The sequence below is a fragment of the Ochotona princeps genome, chromosome 15 (genome assembly GCF_030435755.1).
Source record: "Ochotona princeps isolate mOchPri1 chromosome 15, mOchPri1.hap1, whole genome shotgun sequence".
Taxonomy (NCBI): Eukaryota; Metazoa; Chordata; class Mammalia; order Lagomorpha; family Ochotonidae; genus Ochotona; species Ochotona princeps.
Window position 1 is genome coordinate 3,111,139 of NC_080846.1, and position 20,273 is coordinate 3,131,411.

At 55.2% G+C, this 20,273-nt stretch overlaps 1 protein-coding gene across 1 annotated transcript in view; it reads left to right on the top strand.

Annotated features, from left to right (window-relative positions):
• The window catches only part of EFCAB6 (EF-hand calcium binding domain 6), an 85,442-nt gene that overhangs the window by 11,060 nt on the left and 54,109 nt on the right, over positions 1-20,273 (top strand). Inside the window, exons 2-8 of the mRNA XM_058673641.1 lie at positions 2,274-2,384; positions 3,891-3,999; positions 8,647-8,799; positions 9,745-9,804; positions 9,897-10,057; positions 14,189-14,365; positions 16,278-16,446. Coding sequence (XP_058529624.1) covers positions 2,274-2,384; positions 3,891-3,999; positions 8,647-8,799; positions 9,745-9,804; positions 9,897-10,057; positions 14,189-14,365; positions 16,278-16,446 — 940 coding nt within the window. The remainder of the gene's footprint in view (positions 1-2,273; positions 2,385-3,890; positions 4,000-8,646; positions 8,800-9,744; positions 9,805-9,896; positions 10,058-14,188; positions 14,366-16,277; positions 16,447-20,273) is intronic.

Consider the following 20,273-nt stretch of genomic DNA (forward strand, 5'->3'; position numbering starts at 1 on the left):
CTTTTCTTTTGAAACTGAATGCTCTCTTTCTATATATTTTTTGCTTTCTATGTATTCCTTTTAAAATCAATTTGTCAATATATTTTTAAGCCCACTAGTATTTTGATTATAAATAAATGTGGAGGAGAACCACCACGTTAAAATGTAAGAATTGCCGCTTAACTGACAGTATGGAGTTTTTGTTTCCTTGGTACAATCAGGCTTTCTGTTGTGTGGGTTCTTGGGCTTCCTCAGGCAGAATTTAGTTGTTCACAATGCTCATGTCTCAAGCATAGTAGCTTTTAAAATGTTCTTTAAGAGATTTATTTATTTGGAAAAACAGAGCAACCGGAGTGGGAGGCGAGGGAGGGAAAAGGGAAGAGGAGCGGAGAGAGAGACAGACAGACAGGGAGCGAGAGGTCCAGGGGACTGATTAGCTGGTTTACTCTCTACATATCCTGAACCGCAGGTCTGAGCCAGGCTGAAGCCAGGAGCCAGGAACGCCACTCATGGGTGGTGGCCCTCTTCCTCTGCCTCACCAGACACAGTAGCAGAGAGCTGGCTCAGAAATGGGCGGTAGCCGGGACTCGAACCAGCACTTCGAAATGGAATTCCGGCCTGGCGAGTGGTGGCCTAATCCACTGTGCCATGACATATGTTCTGCATTGTTGGTAGCGTTTTGATAAAGTTATAGATGGAATTCTTGAAGATTTTTTTTGCTGCTTATTTATGGCTAATGAAGTATATACATGGTTGAGTTTTACTTACTGGGTTGGACTGTTGTAACCCTACAAAATTTACTGATGAGTCAGTTCTGATGTTCCTGTAGATTTCTCTTGTTTGCCACTCAGCCAGGGGAAGGTAGGCCTGCACTAGCTTCTCCCACAGCTGGGATGGTTGTGCTGGCCATGGCACAGTACACAGTGTCAAACAGGGACAGTGGCCTTTGGCACTCCCGCCTGACCCCTGACTCCTGTCTGATGCTGCCCAGTGTGATGTTAGCTGAGGGGTTTTAGGACCCAGCAAAATAGCCTAATGGTTAAATCCTCGCCTTTCATGTGCCAGGATCCCACGTGGGTGCCAGTTCACATCCTGGCTGCCTCACTTCCCATCCAGCTCCCTGCTTGTGTCCTGGGAAAGCAGCCGAGGAAGCCCAAAGCCTTGGGACCCTGTGCTCATGTGGGGGGACCTGGAGGAGGTTCCTAGCTCTTGGCTTTGCATCGGCCTGGCTGCAGCCATTGCAGCCACTATGGGAGTGATCAAACAGTTGGAAGATGTTTGTCTCTCCTTCTCTCTGTAATCTGCCTTTCCAGTAAAAATAAATAAATCTTAAAAAAAAATCATTCCTGGGCAGGAGCTAAGATGCTGCTGTGTGTCTCTGTGTGTTCTTGTGATTGTGTGTGCATGCACCTGCACGTGTGTGTGCACATCTGGTAAGTGCATGCGCCTGCACATCGGGTCCCCCCGTGTGGTGGCACCCAGGAATGACCATCCTTGGGCCTGGCCCAGCAGGCCTGCCTTGCCTCCCACCCGCCCCTGACCTTCCGCTGTCTGCTGGGTGCTGGCTCAGCTGTCATGGCAGCTTTGCCGGTGGACGGCAGCCTGCGGTGCACCCTCCGCTGAGTCCCGGGAGCCTCTCTCTGCACAGGCCTTTAGGGGAGGGTGTAGTGTCCTTTGCGTTGCATTGGGACACATTGTCTTCCCCAGGTTCTCCGTGTTCTGGGTGTCCCTGAGGAGTCGGAGTTTGCCTCACTAGTTCTTGCACGGCCGCTCCCTGATGGCCGTCACCATGGGTCCGTTGGCCTCATTTTTGCTTTGGACCTTGAGCCACGGCTGTTTTGTTTCTGGCCGCTTATTTTCACGGTGTAAGACTTTGAATCTGTGTTCTGGCTGCTTCCCTTGCAGTGCAGCCACACCCCTGCGGCCCCCGGTAGCTCACGCTCACTTCTTACCCCTGCCCGAGGGTCGGGCCCTGCTCGCGCTGCCCCTGGTAGCCGAGCTCCCAAGGCTGCGTGTTGGACAGGATTTTCTCAGCGGCATTAGGGTTGGGCCTCGTCCCTGCCTGCTTCCTCCCTCGCTGCTGCCACTGGCAGAACGCGGACGCCTGGCATCACACACGCTCCTTGGGAGCCCCTGGCTTTCTGTAGTTCTCTTTCACTGGATAATTTTGTCTGCTTCAGATTTGAAACTTTATACAAGTCCCTTGCTGCTGTTTTCAGTTCAATATTAAGTGTTGGATCCCTGCAGAATTATTGGAAAAACTGCTTAGTGTCTTTTTTTTTTTTTAAATCCAGGTTTGGACTTAAAACCACCAGTAAAATCAACTGGAAACAGTTCCTGACATCCTTTAATGAGCCTCGGGGGTTAGAAGGCAACAATGTGGTACCTGTGGCAAAAAAAAATGGGTACGTAAAAAGCAGAAATCAAGCCCAAACCCCGCTACATGTCAGTCGCCCATGTCAAGTGTTGGAGGTTGGTGGGTATCCGAGTTAACACTGTCTCCATGGACCGAGTCATTCGGTTTTCACTGATGAACTGCCAGCTTTGGCATAGCGATTCACAGCTTACAAATGATTTTTTTGGACACATTTTTATTAAAATTGTCTTAGACCCTAAGGTCGGTGTAATTGTTGGCACAATTTCTAGATGGGAAAAATAAAACTGTAGGAGGTTGTGTGCTGTCACAGGCTCAGGGACGCCCTGGGCAGGTGCCGGCCGCTGCTGCTTGCCTAAAGTGGGGCTGGAGCTCTGTGTCCATGTGTTCCCCAGGGAGGAACAGCAGGCAGTTTCCCAGGGGTCGTTCCAAGATCCCCTACAAATGTTGAGACCCACAGGTGACCAAGTGGTATGCATGCCAGCCTGCACAGCTCCCTGGCCCTGTTTATCGTCCTGAGATTTTGGCTCATGCTGAGTCCAAGGTGAATGCTGTGAGTCCAGGGGTTAGACCGCACTATGAGGCAGCAAGGAAGGAAGCTCTGTGTGCCTTCAGCACAGACACTTCCTTTTTTTCCCCGAGTATTTTTGACCTGGGCTTGGTTGAACCCATGGGGGCAGAGGACACACCGCGTGTTCCCCTGCTGTCCGCCTGCTCTGAGAGCAGGACTCCGATATTCACGTCCACGTGACTGGCAGAGTGGATTCGCCTAGTGATGGGGGAAGGTGCAGGCTGAGTCACGTGACAGCTTAGAATGTGGGCTGTGCTCCAGGAGATGCCTTGTTGACGGTATGGACCCGTCGTCGACTGCTCAGCAGCAATCTTTGTAAAACATCAGGTCCCACAGCCCCATACGTGTGTGCTGCTGTGGAAGGACGAGTGGCTTCTGTTTCCAGGCCCTGCCTGCCCCTCGTGTGTGGGCAGTCAGTAAGCTGCCCGGTGGTCTGCCTTCCAGGTCTTCAGGACCCTGGGAGGTGACCATGTCTTCATTTTTTTTTTCTCCCTGAGAGTCTATTTATTTATTTGAAAGACAGATAGAAAGAGAAAGGTCTTCCTTCTGCTGGTTCACTCCCTGAATGGCCACCAACAACCTGGCTAAAACCAGAAGCTTCATCCAGGTCTCCCATGTGGCTGTAGGGTCCTAAGCATTTGGGTGGTCCTCTGCTGCCTCCCCAGGCCATTTTTTGGGAGATGATTGGATGTGGGGCAGCCTGGGCTCACCCTCTTGGCCTTTATTTGAGATCTGCATGTGGCTGGCTGGAGTTGGTGATGATGCAGCAATGTTAGCGGAGACCTCTGGGACCAGCCTCCAGGCCCCTCCCACCTGAGCTGCCTGGCCTGGTGACCAGCCACGTGGGAAAGCTGTCCACAGAGAACGCGCCGGGGACAGCTGACGGGAGGGCACTGGGTCTCGGCATGGAGCGTGAGAACAGAGCCCACGAGCCTGATGCTGTTCCTGTTTCCCCGCCCGTGGCAGCGTCTGCTCCAGGAGCCAAGGCCACAAGGAGCCCAACATTGTGAAGCTGCTGAGGCTTGCCGAGGACCACTGCGGGGCGCTGAGGAAGGTGCTGCAGGCCATGAAGAAGGTCAGGTTTCTGAAGCCCCCCTGCTCAGAACACCCCCTGTCTCAGCGAGCCCAGAGCATCCGTGCTGGACCCGGGTCTCTCTAACATGGGGCCCTGAGCCCTCAGCACCCTGACCGCGGGAGCTTGGCTCCAGTGGGGCACCGATGACGTTACCATGGTCACAGCTCGGTGGGTTGTGTGCCCACAGCCACAAGAGCACGGACCGTGGAGCCTTTTGTGGTTGCTCTCAGACCTCTTGGATCTTTCCACTCCGGCCTGGAGTTCATCAGCCTGTTTCTTATACCAGGAATGTCTCCTTCATTCCCAGAGTGGTCCCCTTGGTTTTGCAAGCTGTCCTGCCCAGGAAGGCTAACTCACAGGCTTGCAGGCTGCCTTCTCTTGCAGGGAACCTGTGCTGCTTGTCACCATGGTATTTGTGTTAGAAAGCAGCTTCCTAGCACAGTGTGGAGCCAGAGGTGCCAGGGTCCCTGGGGACAGGTGCCTTTTTCACAACAGTATCCTCCAGTATCCATCCTACCACCTCCTGTGGATGCCTGAATCCTGTGTGGCACTCTACCCTCCATATGTGGTTAGATGGTGTCACCATTGTGCCCACATCATAGTGCAGCCTCCATAGGCCCAGTGGAACAGTCGCGTGGGGAATGCTGCGATGGCCGTGGCCTGGCCTGGGCAGTTTGTCTGTGCTGCTTCTTCATAGGCATCCCGGTGGTGAAGTTTAGCCTAAAAATGGAGGACAGCAAGAGGGTAGCGATAGGAACCAGGCATGCCATAGAGTGTCAGGATGGTGTGCGTGGACGTGGCCTCTCTCAGCCCCTGGCTGCACCAGCATGCTCACAGAGCAACAGATGATGGACAGGACATGGGCGCTGGCTTTGCAGCTGTCTGTTGAGCGCTGCCTGTGTCTGCCTTCAGCGTCAGGATCTGCACCCGTGTGGTTCTCAGGGCCTCCAAATGGGGGACAGAACCCAGATGGGAAAGGGGGCTTCCCAGGCCCAGGGCCCAGCTAGAGGTGCCAGGAACTGGGTTGCCAACTGGGGCCAACCCTGGGGCAGACACACTGTGACACCGGGTAGAGCTGAGGGCATACACCAGCTGAGCTGCAAGAAGTAAGCCACGCCAGGTTCTACTGTCTTATTAAAGAGGGACTGTAATGAAAAGCAGTGGTGTCTTCTTTGCCTCTTGCCAAGGACTGTTGTAATGCCAGCCACTCCAGCATCAGATCCCCACATCCCTCAGTGCTGTTGGAGAAGAGGATTAAGGGCTGGCCCCTGGCCCAACATAGCTGAAACCGCAGACACGTACCATGCAGGCCTGCCAGGGCTGTGCTCACTCCTGCGGTGTCAGGCAGCCATGATGGGGACTGTGAGTGCCTCCTGGCTGCCAGGGTGGGACTTCCCCTCTGTTGGCCTCTGTGTAGGAGATCTCCTGGGCCAGAGGAGAAACTGGATTGGAACGACAGTGTAGGGAGGGCAGCAGGGTGGGCTGCCAAGGAGGGTGGCTGGGACAGGGCAGTTAGGACAAAGGGCTGCTTCAGCTGGCTCCACTGCCCGTGAGGGCCGCTCGCTCACTCTGCAGGTAGTCCCAGCACCCAGCTGCAGTCGGTACCCTGGCACCCCACCTGCTGGCTCAAAGAAGATCCATGAGAATATCACCTTGACGCATCAGAATCAGTGTCAGAATCTAGAAGGCCAGGCAGAGCAGAGACTCACACTGTTTCTGCAAACTGTAGTCAATAAAAGTCAGCAGTACCATGCCTAATAATATCCTTTAAACATCTCTAACAAAAATGTGCACATTCTCTCTGTTGAAGACTGCAAAGATTGTCATAAAGAATTCTACCAGTCCTTCACGAAGTATTAGAAGCCACGGGAGGAGGAGACGCTCCTACTCTCACCCTCGGAAGCTGGTGTTACCCCGATCCCAAACCCAGGTGGAGGCGTCCCAAGAAACCCAAGATCAGTGCGTTTTGTGATTGTAGTCACAAAGCTACTGAACAATACCAGTAAACCAAATCCAGGACAATATGGTAAGGACTACCTGTGAGAGCCCCATGCTGGCACTGTGGCAGAACAGGCTAATCCTTCCCCTGTGGCACCGGCACCCCCTGTGGTTGCTGGTTCTGATCCATCTCCCTGCTGTTGGCTCCAGTCCCTGCACCCATGTGGGAGACCCAGAGCAAGCTCCTGCCTCCCAACTTCAGATCATCCCAGCTCTGGCCATTGTGATCATTTGGGGAGTCAACCAGCAAATGGAAAAGCTCTTTTTCTGTCTGTCTAAATATTAAAAAGAAAGCATAAACATTTTTGTAACCTTGTGTTAAGCAGACTTCTTAGATATGACACCCAAAGTACCTGATATAAAAAATTGACTAGATTGAACTTTATCAAAATAATTAAAAACACCTTTGTGCTTAATACAAGCCACAGACATGGAGAAAATGTTTGCAAATTGTCTGCGAAGAACCTGCTCCTGCAGTCTTCACGAGCTTTTGGGACTCAGAGGGAGGCGGCCGATGTTGGAAATGGAGGAGATCGTAACTGCAGTTTGTCCTAGAAGGAAGATGTACAAACAGCAAGCTGACACCAGAAGAGATGCCGGCCATCGTGTCCCCGAGGGAGACACCAAGCCACACTGAGATGCCAGCACCCACCCACTCCAGGGTCTAACCAGGAGGACAGATGGTAGCAAGTGCTGGTGGCAGCTGGGGAGGCACAGGCCTGTCAGCAGGAGCAGCCGTGGACATAGCGTGACCATCTCTTTAAAAACCAACACACAGGGGCCGGTACAGTGGCTATCTCTTTACCTCCAAGTGCCAGCATCCCACGCCAGCATGTCCCACTTCCATCCAACTCCCTGCCTGAGGCCTGGGAAAGCAGTCAAGGATGGCCCAAAGCCTTGGGACCCTGCATCCATGTGGGAGACCCGGAAGAAACCCCTGGCTTCTGGCTCCCATCTGTTGTGACCATTTTGGGGAGTGAACCAACAGATGGAAGATTTTTTTCTCTGTCTCTCCTTCTGTCTGTAAATGAGCCTTTCCAATGAAAATAAATAAGATCTTTTTAAAAAAATAAAACGGCCCGGCACGGTGGCCTAGAGGCTAAAGTCCTCGCCTTGAAAGTTCCGGGATTCCGTATGGGCACCAGTTCTCATCCCAGTAGCCTTGCTTCCCATCCAGCTCCCTGCTTGTGGCCTGGGAAAGCAGTCGAGGACGGCCCAAAGCCTTGGGACCCTGCACCTGCATGAGACCTGGCTCCTGGCTTTGATTCCTGTCTTCGGATCAGCTCAGCTCTGGCTGTTGCAGTCACTTGGGGAGTGAATCAACAGACAGAAAATCTTCCTCTCTGTCTTTTCTCCTCTCTGTATATCTGACTTTGCAATAAAAATAAATGAATCTTAAAAACACACATAAAAGCAGACACGCGGTTTGCCTGGATGATCCTGTGATTCAGTCAAGAGAAACTAGAGCATGCGTCCACACGGAGCCTGGCTGCCCGGACGGTCTCAGCAAGCTGGTTTACCGGGTCCATGCCACAAATGCTCCACTGGACATTCTGGTCGGCTGAGCAGAAGGCGGCGTGATGATGTAACCCAAGTCAGGGACCTGGAGGAGCAAGACCCTGATGGCTCCTGCCAAGGGGAGGGATGTCAGACACACCGGCTGAGTGAGGAGCAGACACGGGAGCCCACGTGTTAATACCCACAGTACCGAGTGGCCGGGGAAACGGCAGCGGTTGCCTGTGGGCTGAGGAGGGGATGCGAGCGAAACGCAGCTGTGTAGGAAGTTGATTGCGAGGGGATGGATGCTCCTGATAAAAGTTAGACAGCGGTGAGGGTCACATGGGACAGCTAACCGACCCACAGGCCCGTGCTGAGTGGCTCCAATGCCCACATTCAAAACAGAGCCCAGATGTTAGCCTGTGTGTGTCTCATAGGGTACCCAGTGTCCCTCAGGAGAGAAGTCTGCCTGCCAGGTCTGGGACCTGAGAGCTGCTGGCTGTGTGTACGCTTTGTCGCCTGCCACTCCCTCCGTCCTGGCCTTCAGATTCCCAGCTAGGGAATCTGTCTAGGAGGCAGGAAGTCTGTCCTTCCATTGAGAACTCTTTGTCCATTTTGATATTTAATTTCCTTATTGATAATTTTTTAACAATTCTGGAGTGAGAAATTAACCTCACCATATTTTTTTGTGTTTTTTTTCTCACAATTTTTTTTTTTTTTTGTCCAGTACAGCTAACATCTTACTCACAGACCATCGTCCTTTTATGTAATTGATGAGGTGGGTAGTCATGAAGACAATAGTTAAAATTCTCAGCCTGTTGGCAACATGTAATTGAGCTGTCGGCAAGCCCCCCAAGGAAGGAGGTCAGGGAGCTGACCCCAGGGAAGGAGGTGAGCTCCAGGGGCTGCCTGCTGTTCCTGTGTCCTGGTAGAGAAGGGGCATCGCACGTGGACACTTTGGGCATTCTCTATGCTCCCCTGCCTTTGGCATGCGTGTCACGTGAGCATCTTTGTAGCTTCTCGTGTCCCGTCACAATTCCATTTGACCCAGGTTTGCTCTGTGCTAAATGATGGTAAACATAATGTTTGTTCTTGCTTCCTTTCTTTCTCGCTCCCTGGTTACACTTGTGCACTCAGAAATCTGACGGACAGGTGACGAGGGAGGAGCTGCGACACATGCTGAACTGCACAGTGGTGAAGTTAAATGACTCGGAGTTCAGGGAGCTGATGCAGGTGCTCGACCCACGGGGCAGCGGCATGGTCAGTGTGAGCAGGTTCACCGAGCTGCTGGAGGAGAAGCCCACGGTGAGTTGTGGTATCTCTCTCTCCCTCTCTCTCCCTCTCCCCCGCCCGGTGCCCTGCACAGGTCCGAGAGGCTGGTGGCAATCAGGTTGAAGGGAATGGCCACCTGTTTCCAACTGACCTGATGATCCTTTTCAGTGTAGAAGCGTGGAATCCTAGTTCCTCAGCCTCACCAAAGGATGCTGCCTGCCCTCAGGTCCAGCTCACAGCCACGTTGGGACAGAGTGTTCATGGTCACAGCCAGACCTTAGAGACCTACCTATAGCTCTGGGAGCCATCAGCACATGGCAGCCTTCAGGACCGTGCCTAGGCATATGGGCTCGGATAGGATGTGCAGTGCGCTTCAGCCAACTCTTGTTGAGATATTGTCAGACAGCTACACGTTAGCTTTGAATTCTAGATTTCTGCAGCTGATGTTCCCATAAATCTAAATCAAACCGGAAACCTCCGGAGGCGCGCCATGTGCTTGCGAGGCGATGCCTGCCCTGAAGGCACCTGAGGGACAGTGTCCCTGTAGCTGGGCTTCAGCCCGCTGTGTCCGTACTGGATGCTCCCTGTGCCGACTGCAGCTGGATCTTCCTTGGGAACCTCCCTGCCGGCTGGGGTTTTACACTATTGGCTCCTAGAGATGAACTGCCTTTTGAAATGGAGCAGTTTGTTGGCGTGGAAGCATCCAATTGCAGGGAGTCCATGTGGTCCAGTGGCTGAGACGCCACTTGGGAGACCTGTGCATGGTCATGGTCATTGTGTTCTTCTAACGAGTTAGTGTGTTAGATGCCGTGCCGTTTGGGGGTGCGTGTTCGAGGGCCCGCCCACTTCCCCTAAGAGCCCAGAGCTGTTGTCCTGTCGGGGTGGAGCTAGGGTTGCCGGGCGTGTCTTGGCCTCCAGAGCTTGCCACTATGAATGATGGCGTTTCTGTTCTTTCTCTTTCTCCCCATCCCAACTCAGATGAAGAAACTGTCCCCCGCTTCGGACACGATGACGCCTCCCCCACTGGCCTGGGACTCGGTAAGCAGCGGCCGTCTCCCCGCGTGGCCCGAGGGTTGCCACCGTAGCTTCCCAGGGTGCAGTTTGGTAAATCTGTCTGTTTCTCGTGTCAGGTGGAAGAGATTGTTCATGATGCGCTTGCTAGGAACCTGCCAGCTTTTTACAAAATGCTGCAGTCCTACGACCTTGCAGACACAGGGCTCATTGGGCGAAATAATTTCAAGAAAGTCATGCAAATATTCTGCCCATTTTTAACGAATGAACATATAATAAAGTAAGTTTTTTGGGTAACAAAATTAATTCATACCATGTATTTCCCCCCAGGCCTGTTTCGTAGTCCCCAGCCTTTCTCCTTGCAAGGGTTCAGACCACAGGTCGCATTGGCACTGCCAGGCGCTGTTGATGGAATTGAGAAGCACTGGACACTACCTACATGTGTCGCATGTGTGGCAGGACTGTCCTCACCACACCCGTGTGAAGCAGCTGGGAGGGTATTCCCAGAGGGTCATGGGAAAGTAGAACTAAAAATCAGTGTTTCTTTGAATGCAAAAAAAATATTTTAATACATGGAAAATGTGCTTGAAGAAAGCTGTGCATGCATTTCAAAATATTTTGGTATCAACTTTATTTTTTCCCATGAATTTTTGAAGTGCCCTTGTATTCCTATTCCCGTGCCAGGCTAACGAAGCTGAGCTCTGTAGATGGGAGGTACCCAGAGCCAGTCCCCGCTGGTGAGGGCTGGACTGGCATCCTTCCTGGCCTCGGGGCCTCTGTCTGTCGCACTCTTGGTGGACTAGCATCTGTCTTGCTCTTCAGTGATATCTGTTGAGGTGGTTCTCATGTAAACCTGCCTTTGTGGCTGCTGGTTGGAGCTCCAGCACCATACGTGACCTGTGGGTATTGAATGGCACAGGCTTGGTCATCGGCGCTGGGCCAAGTGCCCACCCTCCAGCATCTGTGAGCGTGGTGGGGCGCAGCTGGCACGGGTGGTGCTGTTCAGGCCTTCCAGCCAGCAGCAGCCTGAGTTAGGCTCTCACAGTGTCCTGCTTGCCATCCTGAGCTGTAGGAGTGGACGCGTGATGCAGCATTTGCGAGGCTGTGGGAAGCCCACGTCCTGTACCCACATGCCTGGGTCAGCTTTCCATCCCAGGTCGCAGGAGGTGATGTCATGTCTGGGTCCCTGCCGGCTGCGTGGGAGACTTGACCAAGCTCCTGGCTGCTGGCTTCCATCCATCATTGCCTTTGGGGAGGGAGCCAGCAGAAGGGAATTCTCTGGCTTTCAAATAAATCAAGTAAATGAACAAAACTCAAAAGCAAGAGAAGAAAGCCACGTCAAGGCCCCCAGGGTCGGCCCGTTCTGGTGCCTTTCCCTCCGCACTTGCTACCTGGGCAACAGGGGGCCTGGTGGCTTCTGTTCCCTACAGATGGTCTTGTCGCCCCTACTGCCTGCCGCGTGCATAGACTGTGTCACTGGCCTCACAGCCAGCAGGTCCCATGACTCCCAGGCAGCAGTTCGGGAGAGTGCTGCAGGTGGGGGTCCTACCTGGGTTGGGGGCACTGGTGAATCCCAGAGAAGACGGGCACTGTGGTCTGAACCCTTGTGACTGAAACACACGGAGCATTTAGGTTACTGTGGCTCCCACGGCCTCGGGTGTGAGTGGTGGGAGCCATGCGTGGCTGTGGCAGGCCTGACCACCCGAGCTGCCTCGGGTGTGAGTGGTGGGAGACATGCGCGGCTGTGGCAGGCCTGACCACCCAAGCTGCCTCGGGTGTGAGTGGTGGGAGCCATGCGTGGCTGTGGCAGGCCTGACCACCTGAGCTGCCCTCCCAGCGACACTGATACTCAGACCTGATCATGCCAGTGGTCGGCTTTGGAGGAGGAGCTGCCTTGAGGAGGAGAGAGGCGAAGGTCTTCCCTGGTAGGCAGGACTCGGTGCATGCTGGACCTGGTCCGTGGTAGTTTATCTGCATCTTTTGGGATGACTTCGGGAACCGAGTGACAGGAGAAGGCCAGGGAACCAGGTGAGAGAAGCAAGGGGTGTGGACGCAGGGTTCTGTGCGGCAAAGGTGTGAGGGGCTGCGGGGGTGGGGGCTGGCTCTTGGGCGCAGGGCTAAGTTCCTCCCTCTCCTGTCCCTCTCTCCATGCCAACTACATCTGAACTGTGCTGGGACAGATCCCTGTATTTACAGGGCAGGCCCTGGTGGAGGTCAGAGCTCAGTGCTTGGGGCTGCTTAGGAGGTGGTGGGTGCTGGCATGCGGAAGGGTATGTGGGTGGGAGATGTGGGCACAGCACTTGAGTCTTGCCAAGGGAGAAGGAATTTCAGGGCTGGGCCACAGAGCAGAGTCCTGCGATGGGAGACGCAACTCACGCAGGGCCTGAGCCAAGCCACAAGGGCCGTTGGACCTGGTGGTGTTGTCTGGGAAGGTGAGTGCCAGAGGGACTGCAGGTCTAGCCAGGGGCACTGTGATGATCATGTTCCTCACGATAGAGCTGGGACCCCCATGGCAGGTGCAGTTTGTCCACCAGCACCCGGGGACCCTCTGGAGAGCTAGGTACCCAGCTGTACCCAGGCCTGTCCACGCACAGTGTCCCCATGGTCCTGACATGCAGCTTCCATGAGCAGTGCAAGGGGTGAACCAGAGTGGTGAGCTGGGATCCCGTGGGGCCGTGAAGCAGTGGAGCACGCAGGTAGGCTGCTTCCTCTCCCTGCCCCGCAACAACGGCCCCCGATGCCTACGAGCCTTGGTGGGCACAGCTCTCTCCTGTCTCTGGGTGTTTGCACTGAGTGGACATAATGAGGGCATCTTCCTGGTGGGGCCGTTATCGCAGGCCCAGGGCATGGAGCCGTGGTCACCTACAGCCACGGCCGTGCTGGGTCCATCCCTGACTGCCATGCTCCCCCGGGGGCTGTGTGTGTGGGTGTGCTCGTGAGTCAGGTGCTGCTGTCACTGCAGCCATAGTTACTGAGCCATACATGTGTGTGTTCACGGTGCCCAGCCCCAGCATGGGGTCCCCGGGAGTTCTCTTGCACTGCCATGTCAGCGTTGTCTCAGGCAGCTGCTGTCTCCATGTGCATTTGGTAGGCGAGGAAACTGAGGCACAGGCAGAGGAGCCAATGCAGCCCAGCCCAGTGGTTCCTCTCTCTCCTACCAGTGACTGCCAGCTCACCCGGAGACCCATCACCACCCATTCCAGTGTGGGCTCTGGGGAGGACTTGCCCTATAGAACAGTGGCTCTTCTGGCCTCCCTGCAAGAGCAGTGGCAGGTGTCTGCAGGGAGCAGAGGTGCCAGCGGTGTCCGTGCAGGCTCGGGGTCAGCGTCGGGCTTTGGGAGGTGCTGTGTGGTGCTGTGTGGTGACAGGGACTGTTGCAGGTACAGCTGCGGCAGAGGTGAGGAGCCCTGCTGAGCGCTATGGAGACACTCTAGCTCGTGTGGAGCTCCTGAATCTGCCAGTTGGAAGACACGGGTCACAGGGTACATGTGCGTTTGCTGTCAGGTGGGGACTGCTCACGCGGGGAGCCCACAAGAGCCACTGTCCTATAGGGCGAGAGCTCCTCCCCAGAGCCCACACTGGAGTAGCAGCCTTCGTGATGCCAAGCTCACACTGCACACAGAAGGCCTGTCCCAGGTCCCTCAGCCCTGTGGCCTTGCAGTTTGATGGTTAAGGGAGATGTTGGAGTCCTCTAGCTTCATGGAGTTTACAACAAGGAGCGGTTCCTTCTGGGATGAGAAAAACACACACAGACAGAATGTGGACGCCCCAGCCTGCCATGTGATGGCCCCTGGGAGGCTGCGGGTGTGGGAACTCCCGGAGGCGAGTCTTCAGCTAGTGCTGGCCACAGCTTGTTCTGCGCTCATGTCTTTGTTGTGTGTGCGGGGGAGTGCTTTACAGTAAAACACACACACTTCAGTGGCACACTTGGTGAAACCCATTGTGTGTTTCCTGTCCACGGGGAACAGTCCAGGCAGCAAGTGTTTCCATGTGTCCCCGGAGCTCCTTGCCTCCACACGCTCTAGGATTTCTGAGGAATGGAAGCGTACAGGGAGACTGTCGCTTGCATCTGGCTTCATTTGCTGAGCGTCATGATACGTTTATGTCACACCTGTCGACAGTTGGCTCTCTGTCCTTGCCGAGTGTGGCTCTGGCATAGTTTATGTAGGTTTGTTCAACTGTTAGAGGACCCATGGCCTGTTCCCATGCTGTGAGATGCACTCCCTCACGGTTCTGCAGGGCAGTTGCCGTGCTCAGCGTCACTGGGCCCCGTGGAGTGGGTCTTCCCTGCCCCACTGCCCCCAGCAGCGAGTGGTTGAGCTGTTGTGACCCACAGCCCCCTCTTGGCAGGGTCTGCCTTCTGGCTTGTCGTTGTTCTGAAGGGCTGCTTCTGCTTGCTTTGAAAACCCAGGCTCTCCAGTAGGTTCCAGGAGACCGGCTCGGGCAGGGTCTTCTACAAGAAGCTGCTGCAGTACCTAGACCTCCACAGCCCCCCGAGCGGCTCTCCGGCCCTCACGCCCCAGGCGCAGCCATTGAGCAGGGGACCCCCTGATGGAGAGGTGCAACAGTCGCTGGATGCCCCCAAGAGGTAATGTGAGACAAGGAAGCACGTGCTGGGGCGGGCCTGTGGCCCAGGGGTGCCAGTGCCACTTAGGATACCTCCATCTACCCTGAGGGCCTGGACTTCAGTTCCCTGTGGACACAGACCCCCGAGGTCACGGCTCCGCCACTTGGGTTCCTATCACCCACGCGGGAGATCTGGATTGAGTGCCTGTCCCTGGCTTTCTTTGGCTATGGATGGCGCTCTCTCTGTCTCTCTCTGCCTTTTGAAGAAGTAAATAAAACTTGGAAAAAGCCCATCACAGTGCCTAGCGTAATGTAAACATTTAATAAATATTTGTTAGCCAAATGAGTATTTTAATATTTTATGATCAGACAAGGAGATGGCACTCTGTTAGCAGAGGTTCACTTTGGAGTTGGAAGTGCTGAGTCGCGGAGCCCTGGGGACCAGCCTGGGCTGGCATTGAGGACTCAGCACCCACTGGGACCCCGTGCCACTTGCCCACAGAGCACTTCGTTCACGGGTTGTTTGCCGGAAGCTAGACCATGAGCGTCGCTCGTCATTTGTTACAAACCACACCCTCGTTGTTTTCTGGAAGGAGTGACAGCATTACAGAAGATGACCGCGGTAGTGAGAAAACATGCTTAGTAAATCTTTTTTTTTTTTAAAGATTTTTATTTTAAATTGGAAAGTCAGATACACAGAGAGGAGGAGAGACAGAGAGGAGGGTCCTCTGTCCATTGATTAACTCCCCCATGGCCAGAGCTGAGCCGATCTGAAGCCAGGAGCCCAGGGCCTCTTCTGGGTCTCCCACGCGGGTGCAGGGTCCCAAGGCTTTCGGCCATCCTCGACTGCTTTCCCAGGCCACAAGTAGGGAGCTGGAAGGGAAGCGGGCCGCCAGGGCACAAAAAGCTCCCATAGGGGGTCCCAACGTGTGCAAGGAGAGGTTTTGAGCCACTAAGCTACTGTGCTAGACCCCTAGTTAGTAAATTTTTAAAAAAATAATCCCAAACTAGTGAATAGTCCAGTAGTTCACTTTGAAAAATACGGGTAATCTAATGAAAAGATATTAATGTCCTTGTTTGTAGTTTGTAATAAATCCACCAGAAAAGGCAGAACATGAACTATTGGACGACACTGCCCCTGTCATAGTCCTGTTAGAAAGTTCCTAAGCACAGAGCAGCAGGGCCGCTGGAAGGATCTGCTTGCGCAGTTCAAATCGTGAGGTTTCATCTCGGGATTTCTTCCTAAATGGTCAGAAAGATGGTTTTTCAAGAGAAAGGTTAAATGTATGCTACTAGAAAATAGACGGGGGTGTGAGGCAGGTCACTGCAGGCGGGCAGTCCTGGGGCGCCTTAGGGAGTGAGAGCGGCTGGAAGAAGTGCCGGTCCCTTCCCTGGCGAGAGCTGCTGCTCCCCCAGGGGTACCAGAGGAGCCGTCATTCTCTGTATACACACACACACACACCCCATCTTCCCCGACACCCCCCGACAAGCTCACCACATGGAATCTGTGTGTGTGCACGTACTTGCATTCACGCATGAGCCCGGAATCAGCGTGGCCCTCGCCTTCATCCCATGGGCCTCTAGTGACTTTCTCACTGGTCTTCCTGGGTGACTTCACACAGCAGCCTGCTTCTCTGACACAAGGCTGCACTGGGGACTTTGACATCAGACATCCCCGCCCCCCAGCATCCCCATCCCTCGTGTCCCTCATTCCCCCTCACCCCAATCATGTAGCAGCACTCAGGGGCACACGTGTGGATGCCAGCCACCCCACCTACAGCCTACCAGGGAGGACAAGAACTTGGAGCCACACCAGCATTCCTCCCTCTTACCTGGGAACTGGAGGCCTCCTGGTGCTGGGTTGCATGGGAAGCGGGAGCCCCAGGGACCAAGCGATTTGGGTTCAGGACCTCTGCTGGGGGCTATGATTCCAGAACCAGGCCAGCCGAGGATGAGAGCTCCCGGAGCAGGTACCTGACCAAGGAGGAGGCCATTGAGAAGCTCAGGTGCTGCATCCAGGAGCGGGACCCCACCTTCCGGAGACACTTCCTGGACGTGAGCAAGGAGCCCCACAGGAAAATCAGCCTGCGTGAGTTCAAGAAGGTAGGAGGGCGAGCTGCCCGCAGCCTCCCCTATGCGGAGGGGGAGCTCCACGTACAGGCACAGGGCACAGTCCACCCCTAGGCACTGGCCAGCCGCTGGCACCGGCTCCTTTGACCAGGAGCACCATGTGGCAGAGTTCTGGACAGAATGCCTCCCATGAGGCTGTGCAGATTCCAGCTTTGGGATGAAGCCTTTGCCTTGGCACTGCCCTGCTGCCTGCTGGGGCATAGGGGCCAAGCTGTACTCAGGAAGAGAGATAGATGAGCTGCTGGGAGCCGGCTGATTTCTGCCAGGAGGAATGTTGGGCTCTGTCCTGGGCCCATGACCCCTCATTAGGACCCCACCAGCACACTGTCTCCTGCTGTCTTTAAGAGAAGCATGGGCAGATTCGGCACACTGCTGTGACAGAGGCTGATGGCGTGTGTGGCCGCGGCTGGTCCCGTGCCTCCTGCCTGTCCCGTGCCAGGCCATGCACCAGGAGTCTCAGCTCCTGGGGGCAGTGGGAGGAGGAGCGAGGCTCACACGGGGCTCAGAATGCCTGGATGTGCAAGCCACAGGCTGAGGGAAGAGCGAGGCTGGTTCCCGTGGGGGCTGGTGACGGCTGACAAGGCACTGGTCACCTGCATGTGAGCAGCGGGGTGGGCAGGGGTGGGTGAATGTGGCCATGGATGCTGACCAGCTGTCCTTCCCCAGCCTCCCCTCTTCCTCACCTGTGGGATGCCAGGTCCTGGATTTGGTGTCACTGCAGGCTGCCCAGCCCTAGCCCTTGCCACATGGTGGGTTTTTTTTTTTTAATTTATTTTTATTGAAAAGTCAGATATGCGGAGAGGAGGGAAGACAGACAGGAAGATCTTCTGCCTGTTGATTCACTCTCCAAGTGGCCACAATGGCCAGAGCTGAGCCGATCTGAAGCCAGGAGCCTAGAGCTTCTTCTGGGTCTCCCATTTGGATACAGGGTCCCAAGGCTTTGGGCCATCCTCAACAGCTTTCCCAGGCCACAAGCAGGGAGCTGGATGGGAAGCGGGACTGCCAGGGTTAGAACTGGCGCCCATATGGGATCTGGGCGCATGCAAGGCGAGAACTTCAACCACTAGGTTACCACGCTGGGCCTACATGGTGATCTTGTGTGTTCTAGAGTCCCATGGCTGACAGAGTCACAGGGAACTTGGGCTCACTGCTCTGCCTCCAATACCTCAGCAAGTTACAGCACCTTCGTTGGAGATGGGGCAGGGTTGGGACTGGCTCCGTGTGTAACTGGCCATCCCCTGCTCAGCAGAGGGCATTGGGTCATTTGCTCAAGTGCAGATCCCTCTGTCTCATGGCTTTACCCACTGATCCTGAGCCGGCCACCTGCTTGCTGCTGGTCCAGCCACTCTCCCATTTCCACTGCTGCCGCTTTCCCAGCATTCTCTGCACCCTTGGTCGGGCAGCCTGTTTTCCAGTTGCTCGGGACTAAGGTCACACAGTCCTCACTTGATGTCTCTCTCGTCTTCCACCCCATCCAGCGCATCCCCGAAGCCCGTGGGGCCCCTCAAGACTGTCCCAGAACATGATGGCCTCTCACTGGGTGACCACTCACTGGGTAGCCCTCAGCCTGCACTCTGGTCCTGCCCCCACCCAGCCCCAGTGCAGCAGTTGAACAAGCCTTCCACAGGCGTCTCCCCTGCTCCCGGCCTGCTCTGACCACAGCTCCCCTGAGTCCCCCTGCCCTGCCAGCAGCCTTCCAGGCTGCCCTGGTGGAGACCAGAGAGCCTCAGCACAGCCGAGACAGCCCTTGTCCTCACCTGGCCCTCTCCTCCCTGAGCTCAGCCCCTTTCTCTCCACACCTGCCACAAACTTCACTCTCCTTCACCCTAGCCAACTAGCAGTTCCCTGTCTCCCTACAGGGCCTCTGATGTCCACCTGCTCCCTGCCCCAAGGCCTTAGCCAGCTGCTCACCTTCCAGGGAGCCCCCATTGCACTTGTAGCCTGCCCTCCGCGCTCATACCCCCTCTGCCAGCCTTTGATTTCCGCTGTCCCTCTGCCTTCTGCTGTGCACGGGGAACCCACAGCATTTTGCGTCATTCCTTTATTCCATTGGCTTTGTTGCCTTGTGACATGAGCTGTCGTATTCAGTGGGGCATCCCGAGCCATTGCCACATACCAGGGCTTAGTGGGCATCTGCCGGGGTGGATGAGCTGAACAGGATCTAGAATCCTGAGGCTGCCTCCCAGGGTGCCCTGCGGCAGGAAGCTGGACTCGCCTGGGAATTGAACCCGAGCACTCCCATGTGGGAACTGAGCAGCCCAGGCAGCGTCTCAGCTGCTCTGCCAAATACAGAGCAGTGTTACAGAAAGATCGAGCTTCCATCTGCTAGTTGATTCCTCAGATGGCCAGAGCTGAAAGCCCAAAGCCTGCAAACTCCGTCTAGTTCTTGACCCGCCCTCCACTGCTCTCTCAGGCACATTCACAAGGAGCAAGTTTGGAAGCAGAGTGGCCGGAACTTAAACCAGCACTAGGAAGTGGGATGCCAGTGCTGCAGACGGCCGCTTAGTGCCCTGCACCACGGCACTGGCCCCGGATAGTGACCTCTGTATCCGTGCGGTGGGCCTGTTTATTCAGTGAAGTAGGTCTTTCATTGGCTTTTGTCCTTTCTGTATTTTGGCTATCCTGTTTCCTGGTTTATGTGTTCCTGCAGGAACTTTATCTTACGCCATCACTCCCTGGATGCAGTGTTAGGATCGCAGTGGGACTTGCATTAAACTCACGGGTTAGAAGCGTCCCTGCTTTCAGGGTGGAGCCCTGTGCCCTGGAGGGCATGCGGGAGGGGGGCAAGCCCTCCCTCCGCCTCCATCCCACCCATGGAGGGCACGGCACACTGTGCATGGGGCTGAGCCTGGGCTGCCCGTGAGCTGTGTGAGCCCTGCTGAAGGAGACCATGGCTTCCACTCCCAGGTTGCTTAGGCACCAGCACCAATCCCTGCAACCCAAGTGGATGTGCCTAGGTTTGAGTTCCAGCCCCAGCTCCCTCGAGAGGCAGCAACGACGGCTCAAGGAGCTGAGCCTTTCCACCTGCCCATGTGTGTGCCCTGGACCGCTCGGTGTTCCCACGTGTGTAGAGGGACCCGGGGTGTGGACATGCCACGTCTGGAGTCCCCTGGACATTGAAAAGCTGTCGGATGGCCTCATTTCTCACTGGCAGACTGAGGCTGGCTCATTTTGTGGTTTCAGGTCAGGGTCTGCGTCTTGTCATTTGGGGCTATCTAAACAGAGCCTGAGTCTTGTCAAGTTCCATGGGGTCAGTATGTTTTTAAAAACAAAGCAAATCCAGATCCTCTTCCTCCATCATCATCGTCCTTATCGTCATCTTCAGTGTTGTCTTTGCCAATACTCCCTCACCTGTGGTTGCTGCTGGGAGCCCTGGAGCCCGATCTGAAGGGCCGGAGTCAGGCTTGGGGTAGTTGGAGGAGGTGACGGGCTTTGGAAGTGGGGTGCAGACCCATCCTGGTGGGTTAGGGGAGTGAGTCCAGGAGCCACACAGGTCTCAGGAACGAGGGCAGCTCAGCACAGCAGGCTGACAGCCTTCCTGGGTTTTGGCAGTAGTGAGCCCCTCTGCCCTCTTGACCTTGGCCTGGCCTTCAGCTGTAGCTGAGCAGAGCAACCAGCTGGGTGTGAATGCGGTGCCTGTCGCTCAGGGGGCCCCTGGTCCTACCTCATGCCCTGTAGCCCTGCTTCCTGACCCTCACTGAACCCTCAGAGAACAGCTGTTTTCCACTACGTCTTCCTCATATTCCCAAAGAGCCTCGGGTCGGGGTCCCAAGTGCAGCTTCTGGGTGTCTTGGGGAGCC